At 43.8% G+C, this 20,469-nt stretch overlaps 2 protein-coding genes and 1 long non-coding RNA gene across 6 annotated transcripts in view; 2 read left to right on the top strand and 1 right to left on the bottom strand.

Moving 5' to 3' along the window:
* Positions 1–152: 152 nt before the first annotated feature.
* IFT22 (intraflagellar transport 22) lies at positions 153–15,807 on the top strand. 3 transcript variants are annotated; one of them, XM_079324743.1, is made up of 5 exons: positions 153–247; positions 699–778; positions 856–945; positions 1,548–1,750; positions 15,764–15,807. In XM_079324743.1, exons 1-5 carry the CDS (start codon positions 209–211, stop codon positions 15,790–15,792), a joined length of 441 nt encoding a protein of 146 aa, XP_079180869.1. In that variant the 5' UTR covers positions 153–208; the 3' UTR covers positions 15,793–15,807. The 3 variants fall into 3 exon arrangements, with proteins under 3 accessions (XP_079180869.1, XP_079180868.1, XP_079180867.1); XM_079324742.1 differs by lacking the exon at positions 15,764–15,807 and adding an exon at positions 8,798–8,861; XM_079324741.1 differs by lacking the exon at positions 15,764–15,807 and adding an exon at positions 2,683–3,696.
* Positions 9,610–20,184, bottom strand: LOC306811238. Of its 2 annotated transcripts, none has more exons than XR_013776636.1 (4): positions 20,159–20,184; positions 14,025–14,180; positions 9,878–10,591; positions 9,610–9,698 (listed from the first exon to the last, which is right to left on the bottom strand). It is a non-coding gene; the product is annotated as an uncharacterized lncRNA (long non-coding RNA). The 2 variants fall into 2 exon arrangements; XR_013776637.1 differs by lacking the exon at positions 9,610–9,698 and having other exon boundaries at positions 9,776–10,008; positions 10,540–10,591.
* Positions 20,117–20,469, top strand: part of RABEP1 (rabaptin, RAB GTPase binding effector protein 1) — a 42,890-nt gene continuing 42,537 nt past the window's right edge. The window contains exon 1 of the mRNA XM_079324740.1: positions 20,117–20,395. Within this exon, the coding sequence (XP_079180866.1) occupies positions 20,362–20,395 (34 nt within the window). The 5' untranslated portion in view covers positions 20,117–20,361. The remainder of the gene's footprint in view (positions 20,396–20,469) is intronic.

Below are 20,469 nucleotides of genomic sequence, written 5' to 3' on the forward strand. Positions count from 1 at the left end.
CGACATGAAGGGGACAGAGCAGTAAAGAAAAGAGCGAGGACACGAAGCGGACGGAGCAAGCACAGCCCACCGCCCACAGCGCCGGAGCCATCGCCTCACGCCGCGCCCCGCCCCTCCCATCACGTGACGGCGGCACAGCCAATGGCCGCGCGCTCCCGGCGCGCCGCGCGTTGCTGTGCAGCGGCCGCGGGGGGGCGCCGTGCCCGCCATGCTGAGGGCCAAGGTGCTGCTGGTGGGGCCCTGTGAGGTGAGCGCGGCCCGGGACCCGCAAACCGGGACCCGGCACCCCCGGGACCCCGCACCCCCGGGACCCCGCACCCCCGGGACCGCCACACCCCCAGGACCCGCAAACCGGGACCCCGCACCCTCGGCACCCCGCACCTCCGGGACCCCGCACCCCCGGGACCCCACACCCCCGGGACCCGCAAACCGGGACCCGCACCCCCGGGACCCGGCACCCCCGGGACCCCACACCCCCGGGACCCGCAAACCGGGACCCGCACCCCCGGGACCCCGCACCCCCGGGACCCCACACCCCCGGGACCCGCAAACCGGGACCCGGCACCCCCGGGACCCCGCACCGGCGAGCCCCGCGGGCACTGCGGGAGGGAGGCAGGGACGGAGGGAGCGGGGATCTTGGGTGAGCACCGACATTGTGGTTTTGGCACATTCAATTCCTACGTGTGTCTTTCCCCTAGTCTGGAAAGTCGGTGTTGGCAAACTTCGTGTCCGAGAGCACGGAAGGGATCTGCAGCTACAGCCCGACGCAGGGGGTCAGGTGAGAGAGCCCCGCGCTGCGCTGTGCTGTGCCGCTGGGCGGGATCGTGTCCCATCGTTTATCCATCTTTTCCACAGGATCCTGGAGTATGAGAGGCCAAACCTCAACGGGAACAACAAGGGAGCCAGCTGTCGAGTCGAGCTGTGGGATTGCAGTGGTGATCAAAAGTAAGCCGGCGTTGTTACTTCCTCCAGGTTACTGAACTGCTGATTGTTCTGTTTGCAAGATATTCATATTTAAGGCTCAGCCCAGTGATCTGTTTGACGTGAGGAGTATTCCTTACTCTTTACCCAAATATATTTTTATAGTTTCTGCTGTAAAGTATCCAACACTAGGTACTCTCTGCCTGATCACAGCTGAACTCTGTTTTGGATAAGGACTGACTAAGACAGTACAGTCACAACTCCTGGAATGAAGTTACAGATACAGAAAACAGAGGCCCACTCTGTAATTGCCTTCATCTCCATTAAAGTATGTGAGTGGCTTCAAACAATGTATACATATGATTGAGGCCTTGATTTCTAAAATATGGAATTGAGAATGATCCATTCTTAGGGCAATGTTTAATTAAGTTTATATGAGCATTAGACCAAATTCTACATTGTCAGCAAATCATCAAATGAGAAAATAATGGGATCAACTGTCAAAATATTTAAGTCAAAATACTTGGAATATGATCTATAACTGGCAAGGGGAAAACCTTGAGGAAGTTTGAGTGCATGTTTCTGCTCTACAGCTGTCAGTCTTTCAATTTTCTGTGTTTTTCAAGGTTTGAAACATGCTGGCCAGCTCTGATGAAGGACTCTCATGGTGTAATAATAGTCTTCAACCCTGATCTGCCCAGCCACCTGAAAGAAATTGGGATGTGGTACTCATGCTTTGTGCAGCAGCAGCCACTGCTTGACAGTCAGTGTCTCCTGGTGGCACATCACAAGCCAGGCAGTGCTGGGGACACAGAAGACCTGTCCTTGGGTAAGGAGATGGAAAACTCCATTTGCAGCTCAGAGTTTTTCATTGATCTTTGTGTCTTTAAAATTGTTAATACCTTATGGCTTGCATTTTTCATGTCAATCTGTTGGTTAAAGAACACTAAAGTGCTTTGCTAAAACAGAAATAATGGATTTCAAAGATCATCTAGAAGATGAGAAATATTCCTGTTTCACAGAAATGGAATGGGAATGGGAATGGAAGGAGAGGTGAGGTTTGAGTAGCTTCTCCAAGTGTGTATACAGCTGAACCAGAAATTAGAACTGATGCCATATTTCTTCATCAGTAGTAGTTTGGTTCTTACATTGTATGTTTTTTTTGTAACAAAGGCACTTCTGAGGGCATTTAAGTCTCTATTGAGCCACTCAAAAGAACAGGAGCCCTTTGAAATAAAAGGCTAATGAGCTACATCTTAAAATCAGCCATAGGTACCTTAGATACTGCAAAATTATTTGTGGCTGTTTATGGCTGTGAAAACACACACTCCCTTCTGGTCAACCAATTCCAGTGTTCAAACAAGCACATGCTTGTTATAGCATTAATATATTAATACATATTTAATACAACAATATCATTCCATAATTTTGAAGTAATCAAAGAGTATTGTATCACTTCAGAAGTGAAATTGCAGTTCAGTGCTCAATTTGTTTAATTCTGCTTAACTGAATGTGAGACCAAAACCAGACTTCATGGTTCAATAATAGTAAACTTTGAAGAATTTATCCTGGCAATAAGTTGTATTTGTTTGCAACTCTGACAAACTCTGCTGCATTTCTCCTTGCCCTGTTCTGTGTTATCTGAGGTGTCAAATGTTGTATACCACTGAATTCCAGCAGCATGAGCTGTCTCATGACCTTGATTGTGGCTATTTCTTTTCTAAGAGGAATATACCTAATTATTCTTCTTTGCTTTCAAAGCTTATCCACTGAACAAGCTAAAACTGATACATTCCAACTTAGAGGAAGATCCTGAAGATGTTCGGATGGAATTTATCAAGTACTTCAGAAGCATTATCACCATAATAAATGAGAGCAGAGAGAGGGAAGAAATGTCAATTATCTCATAATATAAAAAAAAAATCCCACATTATTTTCCCTTTGTAAGCTATACAGCCTGTGAACAGACCTCCCAAGGAGAATTTACCAGGCTACAAACACTTCAATCTGTGAACAAGTGCTGACATCAAGTGAACTGTGCTGCCAAGGTGATGGCTGCACATCCAGGATTTTGAGTAACCTTGTAGCTGCACTTTGGCATCAGAGGCACAGGAAGGTGTTACTATGTTAGTGTGGCCCAAAATACAAAGGTGTGGGTCATGTATTCAGAATTCCTTTGTGCAGGGGTGCTTGGAGAAGAAAACCTGACAGAACATAAGACACTGGAGTTCTGAACTATCTGGGCAAAGTGCTCATGTTAGCTGGAGAAGTCTTGTCTTTGGAAGTCAGTACAAACTGATTGGAATAAAGATCTGAGAAGAAGTCATGGTGTAGAATCCACTTCTTTACATTCCAGGTTGTCCTTGTCTTTCCCTTGAAGAGAGCACATTGCACAGCCATTGCCTTGGCAGCACAGAGCAGGTTGCAGCCTTTCTCGGGACTAAAGTTTTTCTGAGTTTTTCTTCTATTCCAACAAAATAAACATGTTGTGAGGACAATGTGTAGGTCTCTCTGGGAGGAAGGAATTGAAATCTTGGTTGAGTGCAATATTTTGACTTATGTCAGGAGCTCCAATAAGTTCTGCATTCTCCAGGGGAGGAAAAGTTGTTTCAAAACTTTACTGTTCCCTGCTGCATTGAAATAAGTGGTTTCATAGATAATTTACTTTCTAGTTTGTTTGCTTTGCACTCATTCCTGTTCTTTTTGTGTTTTGCTGCAGAAGACATTTTTTTGTAACATGCATTACTAAGGCAATAAAAACATTTTAAAAATGCATCCTCTTTGTTCTCAAAGGGGAGGTTAATTATGGGTGCGTGGAAGTCTTAGCAACTTGTTTCATTTTTGGGAAGGAAAATAGTGATAAAGTTGTAGTACATTTCAGCCTACAACAAGAGACATTTACAAAAAACTTGGACCCAAGTAGCCAAAGAAATGAAACCACATTGACACTGTCTTTTAGAGAACATCCTTTAGAGAAAGTATGTTACAAGCCAGGAAGTATTTAATGTATTTTAGTGCAGGACAGCAGGAATAAGAGATTCTTGGGTTTTTCAGTGATCCAGCTTAATTAATCTACTATTTTTCTTATTTTCATAGTTCTCAGAGTAGTGAGTAGCCTGTACTTGTGCAAGTGGCATGTGAGGTAAAAGATTAACAGATCTGTGAACAATTCCTATTCTGCCATTAAAGCTAAAAGCTGCAGTTGGTTCTGGGAGACAAAGAGGGTGGTACTGAAGAAAAACATCAGTGAGAGGAAGGACACCAGGAGAGAAACAAGTAAAATAAGCAGAAAAAGATGAAAAGAATAGATTGGAGGTGAATAGTTGGACATTGGCATTTCAACATCTACATTTTATTTACATGACTTTTGAACAATCAGGCTTTCTGTGCTTGCAATCATTGTCATAGGGTGGTCTGTTGGAGGCAGTTATTAAAAATACACAGTCTAACTGGAGAACAGTTTTTTACATGCTGCCTTAGATTGCTTTTTCCTTGTTGCCAGCTGTGTGGTGCTGGAGCCAATTTTTAAAATATACTGCCTTAATAAATTCAGTTTTTCCCAACAGCAACATTGTGATATTCCCTGGTAAAAGACTGGTGTGAAATCTACCAAATATTTTATTTGGAATGTAAAACTGTTTGGGTGATTCCAGGGTTGAAAAGTCAATGAACTCTCCTGTTCACCACCTTCCTTCATATAAAATGTTAATCATGATCTTACTTTAAACTCAAAAAAGGTTCTAAATTACAGGTATCTATAGATTGCAACACACTGTTCATCAGAGTAGAACCAAAGAGAGATGCCTAGATTTGACTTTGTGTCATCCAAAAATAAATATGGAACATCATTCATAAAATCTGGCCAAGAAATGAATTTGTGTCACTGCTGAAGAACAGTAAAAGCATAGACTCATGCAAAATTAATCCTTGGTACCGAGAAGATAACAGAGGAGGTATTTATTCAGAAGTATCTTTCATGAATGATTTATGAAGGAGGCTGTCAGGGACACCCAGCTGGGAGGGAGGTGTGGTAATGCCAAGGAGCATCCTTGGGTCTCTCTCTGCCTTTCTGAGCTCTCAGAGCCCCAGGAGATGCCACACCCTGGGTTACTCAGGCTGGGGGGGCAGTTGTGTCTCTGCCTGGAGCCAGGTGCTCCATGAGGGGCTGTTCTGTGCTCTGTGCTAGCTCTGCTGGGGAGGCCAAGGAAGTGCCAGGCAGGTGTAAAGGAGGCTGGAGCATGAGGCAATGAGCCACAAATCAGCTGGCAAGCTGTGGGTTTGGCTGGGAGCAGAGGAGAACAGCAGCTTTGCAGCAAGAGTGCTCTTACTTTATTCTTCCAAGCTGAGCACCTCACCATCATGCTGGGGAGTTTATAAAGGCTTTTAGGAATGGCTGTTCCAAGAAGAGAAAGGCAGACACCCAGTGGACTCTATCAGCTCCTCCAAAATGTGGCCTTCTCCAGCTGTCCTCAGTCTCTTAGAGTGAACAGGTCATGTCCCCTTCTCATGAACTCCAAACCCTGGCTTTGTATCAGCTGTGCACAAATTGGGAGCCTCCAAATTCCCCATCCCTTTCTGTGGATCCCTCTCCATACTGGAATTTAGTAGGTATTTTTTCCAGTGGTTTTTCTGTCATGGTTTTGGGAACTGAGGCTGGAATCAGGAGCACGGAACAATTTTAAATATTAATTTATAAATCAATTCAGCCTACACAGTGCAGAATCCAAAGTCTCCAGGATATGCTAGCTGTGCACTGAGAAAACAACCTGCCACTTCTACAAAAGTTATTCAGGTGCAACATTATTTTGTCACTTGGCACTGAGTAATGATAATCCTGACAGCTTACTTCATTTTATTTATGATGTTACAGAAATGGTTTCCAAAGATTTATTGCTGTATAGCTACAAAACCCTTTATAGCTGTACATGAGTTCTACTCAAGTTCACACTCACCTCCCATGAAAGCAGTTAGTACATCATTGCTCTGGACAGCTGACCTGGCTGGACAAAGAGTCAGCTTGGAAATCTGATAGGGAGCAGTGAGAATCAGAGTAACTCTGCAGAGCTAAAATGCAGAATTTCAAGACTTTGGAGTTATATCCATAAAGTTAAAGATGGTGGCTACTTTAGAGGCTGGTCATTGAAGATATTTAAGCTCTTCAGTTATAAGAGTTTGCTCAGGTTACCTCTTAGAAGCTGTTTTTCTGCACACACAGAACATTGTAAAGCCAGTAATTCCTGGTGAGGATGAAGACAAGCAGTGCTACCCAGATGTGTGACTTGTTTACAACTAAACTTTGGGAGTAACAGCAAAGCTGAATGAAATACATTTGGACCTTACCAAAAAAATGCAGCTTTCTTTTCAAGTCATATATTTTGAAGGCCAGGCCTTTGGTCTCAGTTGCTCTCAGCAGTATTGTTCTAATGGACACAATAGACATAAGAAATCCCACGTTCCTATTTCTATTATTGTGTTGCCAAGTGACTAAAGGGAGTCACACAGGCCCCCCCACTGAAGAGTGCCCATCCATGCTGGGCTTTTGCATGCTCAGTTTAAAATATGCAGGGTGCTGACATGCAGATGCTTTAGGAAGCAACTTCTAGAAGGTATCTTTGACCTCTTAAAATCACATCTTAAACAACTCAATTTTCAACAGGATTACCTTGCTCTGGAGATCACATGGCACCAAGGAGTACCAGACACCATGTGTTGCTACCCCAAGCAGTCCAGGGGTTAATTCCCATGTACAAACCAAGCCTTTTGTCACTTCAGGTGTGCATTTTTGCATTGATCCATACAGGTCATTTACTTAGGACAAGTTTCACCTTGGGTGACTGAGCTTTGCATAACTAGACACCTTGGAAAGACACCTGCTTAGAATTTGCTGAAAATTCATCCTGTGGAAGTTGTTTACAAACTACACTGGGAACCTCTGACCCTGTGCTGGAATCACCAGTATGATGCAACTGGCTTGTTTAAGTGGCATTCAGGCCACCCATGCTCAGAAAGATACACTGAATCAGGGAAAGGCCACTGAATGGCTAAAGAAATAAACAGTTGTATAAGAAGTGTTGTTTTTTTCACTCTAGCCAACATACCAAGGGGATATCCTTGATGTCTGCAAGTAAATCATAAAGAAAGAAAATCAACTGCAATTACTTGGACATAAGGTAACAGGAGCAATCAGAAGACCAGATATGTTGTTAGAAAAAGGGTTGGACCACTGTAACTAAGGTACACAAACCTAACTATAAACACTCACTTACCATCTGCTCCTTTTGCTTATTCTCCCCCTGCCTTTAATTGTATGTAGAAATAATTTGACCTTGAACATAACTTTTGCTTTCTTTTTTCCTGAAAGACACAAAAAGCAGGGGAAATCTAATACATTCTGTTTATGTGTAATAATCTAAACTAAAAGGCAGCTTTGTCATAATACTAAATGTGAAGAAACTAGTCAACCAATAACTAGTCTGGAAGTTGAAGAATGTTTGTAACAGAGTGGAAAAAACCTGGTTCCATAACAGTGTTTAATTAGAAGTCTGTGATAGATTGTCACTGGACTTGACCCTCTAGTCTGTCTCTTATGAAAACAAGAGGCTTATTTTTTTTTATTCATGCAGGTATTTTTCTGCAGAGGTGGCAGTGAACAAGAACATCAACTCCAAACTTCCTTAAACTCTGAGAAACTTGGATTCTGATTTGTACTCCCCTGCTGGAGATCAGCTGAAGACATAGGTTGTATTTACACATATGCAGAGGAAAGAAAGCAGTTTTATCAACTTAGACCAAAAGAAAGATAACACAAATTTTTTCACGTGAGAATTTTGCCTGAAGATGGGCACTAGGTTTTGCTTGCATAACTCTCAGACAGAAACAAAAAAATGCCACATGTTTTGCTGAGTTCTATTGTCTGTCCCTCCTTTTGTAAGGAAATTAAAGCCTATTTCTCTCCTAGTTCCATGAAATCTATCCAAATCCTGGTAACAAGCCTCTGAGAAATTGCTCAGAGGGAATAACAGACAAGGGTACACCCTCCACTGCTATGTTACTGCTCTGTGAGTTCCAGACAAAAGCATTTCTTGTGGTTTGGCAGCAAGCATCTACTCCTAAAACCCTGGGACTGCATTGTTCTTTACATGTCAAAAGTTGATTTAGTACCCACAGGCACAGATTGCAGGGTTCCTCTTTTTAGGAGGGATTTTCAGGTTTTTTAGACTGCTGGGGTCACCTGTGCCAGCCAGTGACACCATTTGGGAGAGTCCCACCTGAGAGCACTGTAAAGAACAGACCCTCAGGTCTGCCCTGCAATGAATATTCCAGGATTTTTATCCTGACCTGGGTTAAATGGTAATACTCCAGAAACTGAGTAACTGACTGCCAGGCCCATAATTACAACTCTGAATCATTAACTAAAGATACATCTTCAGGATAAATTATTGTTAAGGCTCCAAAATAGTTCTGCTGTGTTTGGAATTCTAATAATGGTAGGCAAGCTTGACTGGAACCTCTAATGATACAAAGATCTTGCAGTCTTGCTTATCTGTAGCTAAGTTAATGAGCCTGGGACCCAAACACAGCTATTATGAGGCCCTTCTGCTCAGAATGGTGTATCTTTACTTTCAAAGCAGATCATTAAAAGTAATATCTAATGAAAACTCCATCTGTTTTCCATTGAGCATACACTTGGCTTTTTTCTTTTTTATTCTCTAAGGCTCCATGAAGCTTTGCAGCACACAGGGCTGACACTGTCACATGCTAACAGGACAAGCCAGCCCTTGATGCAATTCCTTTGTCCAGGGAAGTTAAATATTGGATATATCTGGATCTATTAACATAAAGGTAACTTTGACCTTTTAATTTCTTTCATATCCAGGAACTGGAGAGAGATGCACAAATATGAAATGGTGTAATAAATTTTAAGTCACACAGATCTGCACAGAACCAAATTACAGACCATAAATGTTATTTTACATAGCATTAGCAATAAAAGTTGAGACTTGCCTCTCTGTTCTCTCTCTTCTACCCAGCTAAATGGGAATTTCTGAGCCCTGTTAAGACACAGGGTCTACGACACAAAGTTGGGCAGTTATGATCCCTACAGACTGTTACAGTTTTCTATCACATGAACCTACAGAAGCCAAACACATGCACATGCAGTTTCCATTACTAAATAATTCATTTGCCAGTCCCAGAAAAACCTGGTAGTATCAGATACACAAACACTTTATGCTAAGTGCTGTTAAAGCCTAGTTTCCAACACCTGAGTCTTAAGGATTTACCCAAGTGTAGATTTTCCTCTTACAAGGGTTTTACTCCCTTATTCTCTATACAGACATGGCTACCTGCAGTAATGAATTTTTTAGGCATTTCACAGAACAAGAAAAACATGCCTAAACTGACCATTAAAAAGAGGGGGGGGGTTTTCCCATCAAAAGAAGTAAATTCTGGAACAAACTCAAAAAAATGTGGGAGACTGGGAGAATAGGAGAGACAGCAAGGAGGAAAGAGCATATTTTTGTATGGCACCAAACTGTTTATGAAAAAGATTGGAAACTTGGCTCACTACAGAAGCAGAAGACTGAACTCAGCAATTCAAAGGATAATTTTAATTCTACATTTCTTTCACCAGAACTAGTGATAGAACAGATAATTTTTCTTTTAGAACTAGTTTTTCTCTGCACTTGCCTGTGCAAACATGTAAGTTAAAATGCATGTCATCTCTTTCCCATGCTCCAGCCAGGACAATAAAAAGAGAATGTGATCTCTTGTGTGGCCTGTAACAAGCATAAATTAATGATGTCTTAATATGCATTCAATGTGGCAAAAAGTCTCATATTTCATACAGCATATTTCATACAGCTTTATAAATAAAGTATATCTTCTATCATAAATAAACCAGAAGAGAATCAAGAAGGTAATGTGGAAACACAAAGTAATAGAGATTGATTCTTACCTTTTGCTTTTGTAAGAAAATGAGACTCATTTTTAAGTTTGTTTATATGAATTGGCCCCAAATAATGTTGGAGCTGGTTCATAATTCCCACTCTGATTTTTAGAACTTATGATATTTAATTCCTGCAAGTTCTGTGAAAATAGACAGCCAAGTTAAGACAGATTATTCATTTCTCATTGAAGAAACAGGCTAAAATGAACTCAATCCCCACAAAACATCAGAAAATCCATGCCTATACACAATCCAAGATATAAATCCATAGGAAAAAAACATTTCACTGTTTGCAGAACTACTTGTATTGAATGAGATCACAGAGATATAACATCAGTATGACAGAATCTAATCACCACTCAACAAACATTTTGGAAACAAGTCAGCAACCACATCTGCTTCACCAGAACCAGAGCCTCATGTGACAGGAAGCTTATTAGAGACCCTGTCTCTCATTATTTTGTTTTTGCTTATAACTTCTCAGCGTGAATATTCAATATTGCAAAATCAAGCAGCTTCCTTTACAGACCATCCAGAAAGGAGAAAGAAATTGTGTCAAACATTCCAGATCCTGAAGAAATTGATGCCTGTGGAGCTATGGATTTCTACCAGCAAAACATCTGGCACAAAACAACATTAAACATGAATAATTTGCTTCTCTTTCCCCTTACCATTGGTGTGAGGCAATAACAACTCATCTGAAGTTTTCTTGATGCATCAAGCCTGAAAACTAGATGAAAGTGAAAAAATCCAGCTTTTAAACATAGCAAGTTATTTTAAAGGAATACAACTCAAAATACCTTATTTTCTCAGTAGCAGAAAATGTTATATTGTGAGATATTTTTCACGGTTACTATACATGAAACAGTTGCTTTACAATACTCTGAGTGCAATTTAGGAATTCCCAATTGTTGCTCTTTCATAGCTTTGGTCATAGCTCCAGGAGTCAGAGCGGGTAAATTTGGTAAAATTTACAGGGAAAAACACCACTCAAAGGAAAACCTGCCCATGAGTGAAGCCAAATGTCCAAAGTCTCAGCCAGGATAACAGCAGCTCTGTGTGCTCAGCCTTCCTTAGCTGAAACACTCCCTAAAGTGAAAGGATTAATCCCAAACACTTCACCCAGCCCTTGTGACCTCTGCAGTCACAGCTGGTGATGTGAGCCTGTCCCTCCCTGCAGTGCCCAGCACTGGGATGGAATGGGAATGCTGTGTGACTGAAATATGGGCACCTCCACCTGCTGAGTGCCAGCACTCCTGTGCCACACAACAGCTCCTGTTTTCCCTTCCCATTCCTCAGCTCAGCAGGAGTTTTCCTTGCACATAAGGCTGGTGTCACTTGGAAGTGCTGAGCAGTGGGGTAGCACTCACCCTCCCTGGCAGGGAGGTGTTGCATGGACAGATCCCCACCAGGGCCCTGTGCTGGGCTGGCACATTTTATAGAGACAAAAACTCTCACACAGGGTCCCACTCTGCAGATATACCAGACAAAAAGCCTCTAGATAATTTTTCTTTCTTCTTTCTCCATCACCTTGTGGATAGATAAAAAACCTTTCAGGGAGATCTTAAGTTGGTGTTGCCATTTCAACCCCACAGATGTCAAAGTGATTTTTATGCTCTTTCTGCTCAGCTAATTGCCAAGCCCCAACAAAGGGACTTTAATGGGTTGCACCAGGCAATAAACCATCATCTATTGGCTCTAGCAACAAGGAAGGAAGAGAGGGAATGCAAAGCTGGAACAAAGCACAGTCCCAGAACAGGTCCAAATACTTGCAGAAACTGATTTATCCAAATATTTGATACCAGATGTTTTATTCAGACAACTTTAACAGACCTCCACAGAACATTAAGCACTTCTTGTGTTTTCAGGGTCCAGCCCACTCCATCTGGGCACTTCTGCCACAGGGCACAAACAATGCACTGCTTAATATTAATCAAAGAAGTGAGTTTTGCCCTGCAAGTTCAATATAAAAAGAGTAAGAGCAAACACATGCTAAGCTGCTCCTGAAAACACTGAACACAACAGAGGAGCTGTCTTGGATTACAGCATTTCCAAATTATGCCCAAAATCTTGTTTTAGGGAGGTTATATTAGTGATGTGTTACCACAAATATCGTGCTAAACTGGAGCACTCTTCATATCTAGTTAATAAATATCTGGTTCATATCACACCAAATTCTTGTTTCCCTGCCTACCTAGAGTTTCCACAGATTATTGCACAGCTACTAATCCACAGAAAAGTTGCATCCATTTTCTTGGACATCTATTTGGGTATCACTTCTTTACAGATAACATTAATTTTTGTCTGTGCCCATTTTTAGTCCCATGGACTCCTTGTTCTCTTATTAGTTCCTTCTCTCTAGCCCATTAAGAGCCTGTGGCCATATGTACTAAAAATTACTACTTCTTGCACACATCTGTGCAAAACCTTTTTCCTAATTATTTTAATTCTTGAAATGCAGGACAACTTACATTTGTCAAACAATACCAGGCTGGTGACACTGTGCAGTGGCAGCTGAAGTTACTTCTCCCTTATTTTCTCAGCTACAAATACACCCTCCTAGTCTCTTCCTGCTGATTCAACTCTGCAAAGGGGAAGGATAACAGGATAAGTATCTGGCCCAGTTTTCTCTCTCTGCAGTAGCTCCTCTCCATCATGGATTTAATTCACCTACCTTTCTTAACTGGCCCCATCTATTGCCACCTGCACTTCCTCCTCCCTTGTATCTCTTGCTGCCTCAGTCAGTAGCTCCAGCTCAGAGTACAGCTCTTCTTTAAAAGATGTGACCTTCTCAGCTCTCCTGTCCTCCTCTGCAGCCTTCCCTTGGAAGTTCCTTCTATAACTCACTGTAGCCTCTTCCAGTGATCTCCCCGTGCCTCCCTCCAGGTGCAGCTGGATCCTGGGATGTGCAGAGCTGCCTCTGTCCCAAAGCCACTGAGTTCTCATGTGTTTACTCAGCTCAGGCACTGGATGGTGCTCTTGGCACTTCCATGCTGCAAAAGCACTTTCCAAGCTCTCCCACTTCTCTCCAGAGCTGTAAAAATTCCCTGGGGTCACACAGAGTTGCACATCTAAGCTTCTAAATCCCAAGAGGAGTTTTGGCTACACAGAGTGTAGCTGAGGCTGCAGTGGAAGGAGCTCAGCTAGGTAAGGACAAATGCCAAATGAAATGTTTCTGCCTGTGACACACAAATCCACCAAGCAGTGGCTTTCACACTCGGCCTCAAATATTTTGTTTGCTAATTGGTTCCTTATCAGTGTTCCCCATAGCAACAAGGGAGATGTAAGTGGAATAAAGTAGGCTGAGTGACATTATGTCTGCATGTAAATGTGACTGGGATTGTGCACGGAGGGGATGATCTGAGGGAGGTTAACAACATAATGTGAAACCTCCTGTGGTCTCAGAGGAGACAGGAGCTTCTTAATGCTGCCTGAGTGAGGCAGGGAAGCTATCTCAGCAGCAAACCTTGAGAGAATCAGACAGATTCTATAGAAAATGAGTTGTTTGATCTCTTTGCCACCAGATGTTTGTCTTCGATTATTTTTCATGAGAAGGTCAGATGACTTTCGCTATTTTTAAAAATGTCATGATTAAGCAAAGGAAATATTCTCTAGGAAAAAAAAAAAAAAAAAGCTATAGAGAGATAAGTGATAAATGTTCAGATTTTTTCCTTCTCTTCTGCTGACTTCTGTGCATCCCTAGGCAAATCAGGCTGTCTCTCTGAGTTTGCTCAGCCATGTAAATTGAAGATAATTCCTTCTCTTCCAGCTCTTCTAAAAGACTCTTTCTTCAATGGAAGATGCCATAGAAGTACAAAATATTTTGTGTGTCTGCATCTAAGGAACATAGGTCTGGAAAAGGCACTCTGGCAAAATAAAGAAGTAAATAGAGAGATCACTGTAGCATTTAGGAGAAATCAGGGGAAAAGGGAATAAAAGGATTCATAAGGATGGGGTGGCATTGATGAGAAACATCTGGACTGGCTGGATGTACCCACTGACTCCTAAGATAAGAGATTTAAACCTGTATTGATAAGGATTTGAATTGTACCACCTCTGGCTATACAGACATCAGCACATCCCCTGAAAAGGCTCAGGAATCACTGAAGAATCCTACCTGGAGGAAGGCCTTGAATGACACTTTCAGCAATCCTACCTGGATTGAACAGTTCAGAGGGTGAGTTTGTTCATCTGAAGGACTTGCACAGATTTGGTGATTCCCTGTAAGCCTATGGCAACTCTTCAGCTGCCTTGCACAAGGACTGCTGCAATTTCTTGGGTATCCTCCTTCCAAATGTCTCCAAAAACAGTTCTGAAAGGGACAAACTGAGGGTTAACAGCACTTGGATGAATAAAACACTCCAAAATGAGCACTGCTGTTGAAGCCTTAACATGGAAATCTTTTGGCTACACCATTTAATACTACACACATGGGACAATGAATTTTACAGTACTTGCAACACTCCCTCCTCCTCTTGGCAAGTGGGCATTGCAAGCCATTAGTATTTATGGGATAACTGAGCTGCTTGTGCCTCAGAGGAAGGAGACAGGATGGATGGACCCTTCTGCAGATCTGACATGACTCAACTCATCAAGGGTAACCAAGCAGCCCTCTCCAGGTTCAGAATTGAGGGCAGGAGATGCTACTGCTCACACAGGCTGCTGCTCAGAGAAATGCTACTGCAGGCAATTCTTATGTGTAAAACAGCCTCAAGAAGCAGAAATCCTGTTGTTATTTTAGGTTTCTAGAAGAAAAGCATAACCTCATGAACAGAGTGAAAAACAGCTCTCACTGGGAGAGCAGGACCATGTTGGGTTTGCTCAGCAAGGTCTGACAAAGGTGTGGGGACTGACACAGGCCTCTCTCCTCTGCTGTGACACTGCTGCAATAGCAGAGCTGCCAGGAGCTGCCTTTGTCCAAGTCTGCCTCCAGCAGTGATGCCAGTAGAGATGCTGGTACTGCAGTAGGTGCAGTGTGTGCAGGTAACTTTGCAATGCAGGTTTAGAGAGTCTGAATGGGCCAGGGCTTATTTTTAGATCTTCCCAGGAAGGAGTGTGCAAGCACAAAGCAGAATTGTGCCTCCCTGCAATGGTAATTCTGATGTACTGCTGGGCAAGGTTACCCAAAAGACTGTGTTTTTAATGTGCCCTTTGCTACTCACACAGACTGAATTTCTGGTTTCTTGGTTATTTTGCAGAAAGAAAAATTGTTTAGTTTCATGGTATATCACAACATTCAATGAGTTTGTCCCTTGGGAGCACCATGAGTTTTCAGATCTTAGTATAGACATCTTTCAAATGAGATCATTAATGTGTATATATCTGGATTTAGGGCCAATGTAAGTACTTCGATTTTTTGCCTGCCAGATTTTCATTTTTGGCTCAATTTTCTTCCCATATATTCAAAGAACTGCATCACATGGAATCCTTTAAACAATAGATGGGATAACATAATTTTTCAATTGCTCTTGAAAAGGTTTTTAACCACATAAACTATTCCAGGGTTCGCTAAGAAGTTACCATTGCAAATAATGTAATTGCTCCAGACTGAATTCCTTGCATTCCAGAAGAACTTTTGAACCAAAGAGCATGACTGATTTGGGATTTTTAACCAGCCTCTTTATGGTAATACTTAGATTAATATAAATTTTCTCCAAAAGCTTTGCTTTTAAAAGAAAAGACCAAAGCCCAGAAACACTCCTAGCTGCAGAACCAATACTTAATGTTAATGACCCATCAATCTCAACAGAAAAAAAAAATAAACATGAAAAATTAAGAAACTGAACACTTTAGACAATTAAAAAAAAAAAAAAAAAAAAGGTGAGAAAAACAGTAGACAAAATCTGGTGAACCTGGAAAGTGCAAGCAATAAATTCTCTTCTCTTTTGTGAGCAGGACAAGGCTGTTACTTGCCTTTGGAATGAAGTCAAGGCTTGCTGCCCTGCACCACTGAGTCCCTCCTCAAAGATGTCTGTGGCTTCTGCTTCCCAGGGCTTCACCTGGAATTTAAAACACACTTTGTTTTTTTCCTAATAACATGTTTACTCTTATCATCTGAAACATTCTTGTTGCATTCCTCCAAAGATGATGTCACTGCATGGTTTGGCCATGGAGGCTGTTACCCAATTCCTCTGTGTAACACCTCCAGGTAGAGGAGGTGGGGGAGATGGAATCTCCTGCTTGCTGAGGCAGAGGGCCCCAGTTCTGCAATTCTCTTCCCCTGTGGGTGAACTGGAGTTGAGCCTTAGCAACACACAAAGCTGCTTCCCAAATCCACCTCGTTACTGAGCTTTCTTGGATTAATTGAATTAAGCAGTGGGTGGTTTAAGAGATGAGCTACACTGGGAGCAGGGCATGTAATTCACTGCAAACCCCCACCACTCAGGGCACAGTGGAATCCAACATCCCCATGGCCAGCAGAGCAGCAGATGTGGGGAACAGCACTTCAGAGAGCCCTTAGCATCTCCATTCTGGTTCTGTGCTATTCTGAAACTTCTCAGTTCCCACACATCAGCCTGTTTCCACTGCATTCACACCAGATGCACACTTGGCCTTGCAAGTCCAGAAGTTTGGTTTATCTTTTTAAAGACTCTGGGTTTTGCAGAATGGGCTCAGCTGCTGTGTGAAACAGTAGTATCTTGTATCACTCAAAACAAAAAGGAATTAGCTCTGCATTTATTAGCCAAACCTCTTGTAACTACAAAGCTTTTGGGATAATGCCCTTCCTCAGTCTGATCACAGCCCTGCCCCTTTAATCATCCACAAGGAGGGACTTGCTGGAGTTGCAGGGACTCCCCCAAAGCTGTGAACTTTGTGGCAAGTAAAATGTATGTAACTGGGTCTTGTCCTGACATGGAGCTGGGACATAGCCAGGGTAACTCAACCAGCCTCAGGATCTGGGACTAGTGTCACAGATAAGGACAGTGATAATTACATTCTTCAAAGCCTTGTGAAAATAGATGCCTCAGTTGAGGTTAAAGTGCCCCAAGTAAAGGGAAAAAAAAAAAAAAAAAAAAAAAAAAAAAAAAAAAAAAAAAAAAAAAAAAAAGCTAAAGCTTTAAAGGAAAATGAAAATACTTCTCCTCTCCTATATATGTTATGTGACTTACTTCACTGTGCATTTTAGAACCAAAAAACTCCATTCCCCTCAGTTTCCTCCTGGTCTCCAGCAACCACTGTGTGTTCACACTCATTGCTTGCCCCTGCATGTTATTGTTCAAACAAAACCTGCAAACTTCTGTCTTTCAGTGAGCCTGCAGGATTAAATTTCAGGCAGGGTGCAAGGTGACAGCTACTCCTCCACCTGTACTGACACAGAACACCCTCTCCAGAAGATGTGTCTGCTGCTTCTGATGCTGAGAATGCCCATGTTAGGCTTTTAAGCCAAATAAATTTGATAAAAATTCATGGGATTTTAGGAGCATTATTTCTGGAGGAGCTTATTCCAGAAATAGTCTCTGCTCACCTGCACTTATTCCTTAACACTGCACTTGTCTGACATTGGCACAACTGGGACTGGAATTCAGGACTTCTGATCTCTGCTGGTTCTGTGCTGCAAGACCTTTTCCCCTGACTGAAAACTGCTGCTAAACCTCCTTCACCTCTTTTAAGATTTAGCTGAGCCATGCTGGGAAATCCTTTGAGATCCAGGCTATAAGAACTACAAGTGAGTAGAATTAAATGGGACATTTTGGGAGGCACAGAGGAAGTTACCCAATTGTTCCAGGTTAGAAGAAATTCTGTTAGATACTACATAAACCTTCACCTCTGTCAAGTCCAATTACTGTCCAGAAAAGAAAGATTAAGTAAGAACCACACCTATAAGGCTAGTACAGTGCTAAATTGAAGAACAAGAAAGCAAAATAAAAGTACAAGCCCCTTGAGACTTCTTGTATCTTTTCAAACTACATATAAAACCCATTCAGAATGGAAGCTCAGGAGTTCAGAGACTTGGAAATGCTGCAATTTCAATAGTCAATATCCCATCATCATGTCTATGGAAGTGATGAAAGTGAAATGACATTCATCCCTTAATAAGCACTTGTAGGTACAGCAGATATCAAGCTTGTTATTATCTTACTTGCTTTTTGCAGGAGTGATGCTGCAGTGAGTTTGATCCTTGACTGACCAAAATGTGTCAGAGTTTTGCCTCAACATGAACAAGATGAAACTAGGTGTTCTGATGTACCCATATGAACACACACCAGGGCAGAGTTTCAAGAGCTCAGTTCCTACACTCAGAACTAAATTTTCAGGGAGATTCATGCACTGAATGCTTGTAACATCCAGCTACTTATAAAAAAGCCCAAGAAGGAGCTAAGAAATTTGTAAATGTACCTCAAGTGATGGATACTTCATCCTTTGATCACCTGCCACTAAGTCAGCAGTTCTGTGAGCAGATGACACTTCTGGGATCTCCAAATTTCCATGAAGAAAACCCTAGATATCTCAGTTTGGGAACACTGAAAAGTTAAGTCTTTAGTTTAAACCTGCTTTATACAATAGCAAAGACTGAGAAGATTTACCTCAACTGATCAAAAAGGGCAAAATGGAATAATTTTCAAAGGCTCTCTATTTCAGGTTTGCATTTGGTTTAAATGAGCAAAAATTTAATGGGAAATGCAGAATCCCATGCCTTGCCATATTACCATGTATTTTGGCAGCAAAGCTTGAAAGACTGTGGCAACAAGTGAGATTCAATTTAAAAGTGACTGACTTTAGAGTATGTAAGCCATAAGAAAAGTGAGTTGTAACAAATCCTACTCTTGAAAGGACCTGGTGTTGTAATTTCTACTCCAACTCTGCCTTCTGTGATTTTACATGTGCTCAAATGATGTAGATCTACATCATTATTATTGCTGCTACTAGATCTGCATCACTGTTATTGCTACAACCTGGAGTTCAGACATTCTCCCAGTTAGGTGGAAGGACTAAAACCCACCAAAAGACTAAACTTCCATCAACACAGCCCAACCCAACCATGGGTGCTGGGGAAGGGACCCCTTTGCAGGACAGGCTCCTTTTCCACTGTCCCCCCCAGGTCACAGCTGCATTACTGGTGTGGCAAGTGTGACAGCTAAAAACAGCCCAGGGACTAACATACCAATTTCCATGCCACGTGTGTAACTTACTAATAAAACTTTCTGATTGTTTGCAGACCCTGTGATTTTTGAGGGTCCTTTTTTTCCCACGAGGATTTATGAATCTTGGGTGCTTCCGTCCCCTTCAGGGTGAGCCATCACAGCAGAGAAGGACTGCGGGTGGCACTCAGTGCCATGGCCGGGGTGACAAGGTGGTCTCAGGTTGGACTCAGAGGTATTTTCCAACCTCAGCGATTCTGTGAGTAAAGAGCAGAATTTGTTGCTGCTGCTCAAAGTGAATTCCTCAATAATAAACATTAATGATGCCTCAGGGCTGTAGGCCCGGGGGTTTCTGCCTTGTCCAGGGATGAGGGGTCAGCCCAGGCAGGGACACGGGAGAAGTCACCGCCAGCCTCACCCTGTCCCCAGCTGTTCCCTGTTCTTGTCCCCGGTCCCCAGTCCCTGTCCCCGGTCCCAATATTTGCCCTGTTCCCCATTCTGGCCCCTGTTCCTTGTCCCTGTGCCCTGTCTCTGATTCCCGGCCTCTGTCGCAGACCCTGGTTCCAGTGCCTGTTCCCTATCTCTATCCCCAATCTCGGTCCCCGTTTCCAGTCCCACTCCCTGCTCCCATTCCCTGTCCCTATCCCCATCCCCGTTCCCAATCCCAGTCTCCGTTCCCAGTCCCGGTCCCCGTTCCCAACCTCTGTCGCCGTTCCCAGTCCCAGTCCCTAGTCCCTGTCCCATGTCCCAGTCCAGGTTCCCAGTCTCTGGTCCATGCCCCGGTCCTCGTTCGCAGTCCCTGGTCCCTGTCCCATGTCCCGGTCCCCGTTCCCAGTCCCTGGTCCATGTCCCGGTCCTCGTTCGCAGTCCTGGCTCCCGTTCTCAGTCCCGGTTCCCAGTCCCGGTCCCCGTTCCCAATCTCTGTCCCCGTTCCCTGTCCCGGTCCCCGTTCCCAGTCGCCGTTCCTAATCCCGGTCCCCGCTCCCAATTTCTGTCGCCAGTCCCAGTCCCTTGTCCCTGTCCCGGTCCCCATTCCCAGTCCCTTCTCCGCTCCCAGTCTCTGGTCCATGTCCCTGTCGCCGTTCCCAGTCCCTATCCCCAATCCCGTTCCCAGTCCGTGTCCCCGTTCCCAATCCCAGTCGCCGTTCCCGGTCCCGTTCCTAGTCCCGGTCCCTCCCCGCCGGCGGCCGCAGCCGGTCCCGTGTCTCACCGTGGGCGCCTGCGCGGGGCTCCTCCTCCTCCTCTCCTCCTCCTCCTCCTGCCCGTCCTCCCTCCCCTCCCCTCCCGCCGCCGCCGGCCGCTGTCAGGATGAGGCGGAGGAGGCGGCGGCCCGGCCCGGCCGCTCCCGTCTCTCTGCCCGTGGCGTAGCGGTCCCCGCCCGGAGGAGGCCGCGGCGGTGCCGCCCGCCGAGCCATGGCCCAGCCGGGCCCCAGCGCCCAGAGCGAAGGTACCGCGGGGGCGGCGGCGCGGCCTGCGCAGCCCCGGGCTCGCCTGCGAGCCGCGCCGGCCGCGGGGCGAGGG

This window comes from Erithacus rubecula (assembly GCF_903797595.1).
Source record: "Erithacus rubecula genome assembly, chromosome: 22".
Classification (NCBI taxonomy): Eukaryota; Metazoa; Chordata; class Aves; order Passeriformes; family Muscicapidae; genus Erithacus; species Erithacus rubecula.

What these genes read in the sequence shown, in the direction of transcription:
- IFT22 (XM_079324741.1), top strand. Translation starts at nt 209, where the DNA reads ATGCTGAGGGCCAAGGTGCTGCTGGTGGGGCCCTGTGAG. An exon ending in AGCCCGACGCAGGGGGTCAG is followed by an intron (nt 779 to 855) that starts GTGAGAGAGCCC and finishes TCTTTTCCACAG; the next exon opens with GATCCTGGAGTATGAGAGGC. An exon ending in CACAGAAGACCTGTCCTTGG is followed by an intron (nt 1,751 to 2,682) that starts GTAAGGAGATGG and finishes TTGCTTTCAAAG; the next exon opens with CTTATCCACTGAACAAGCTA.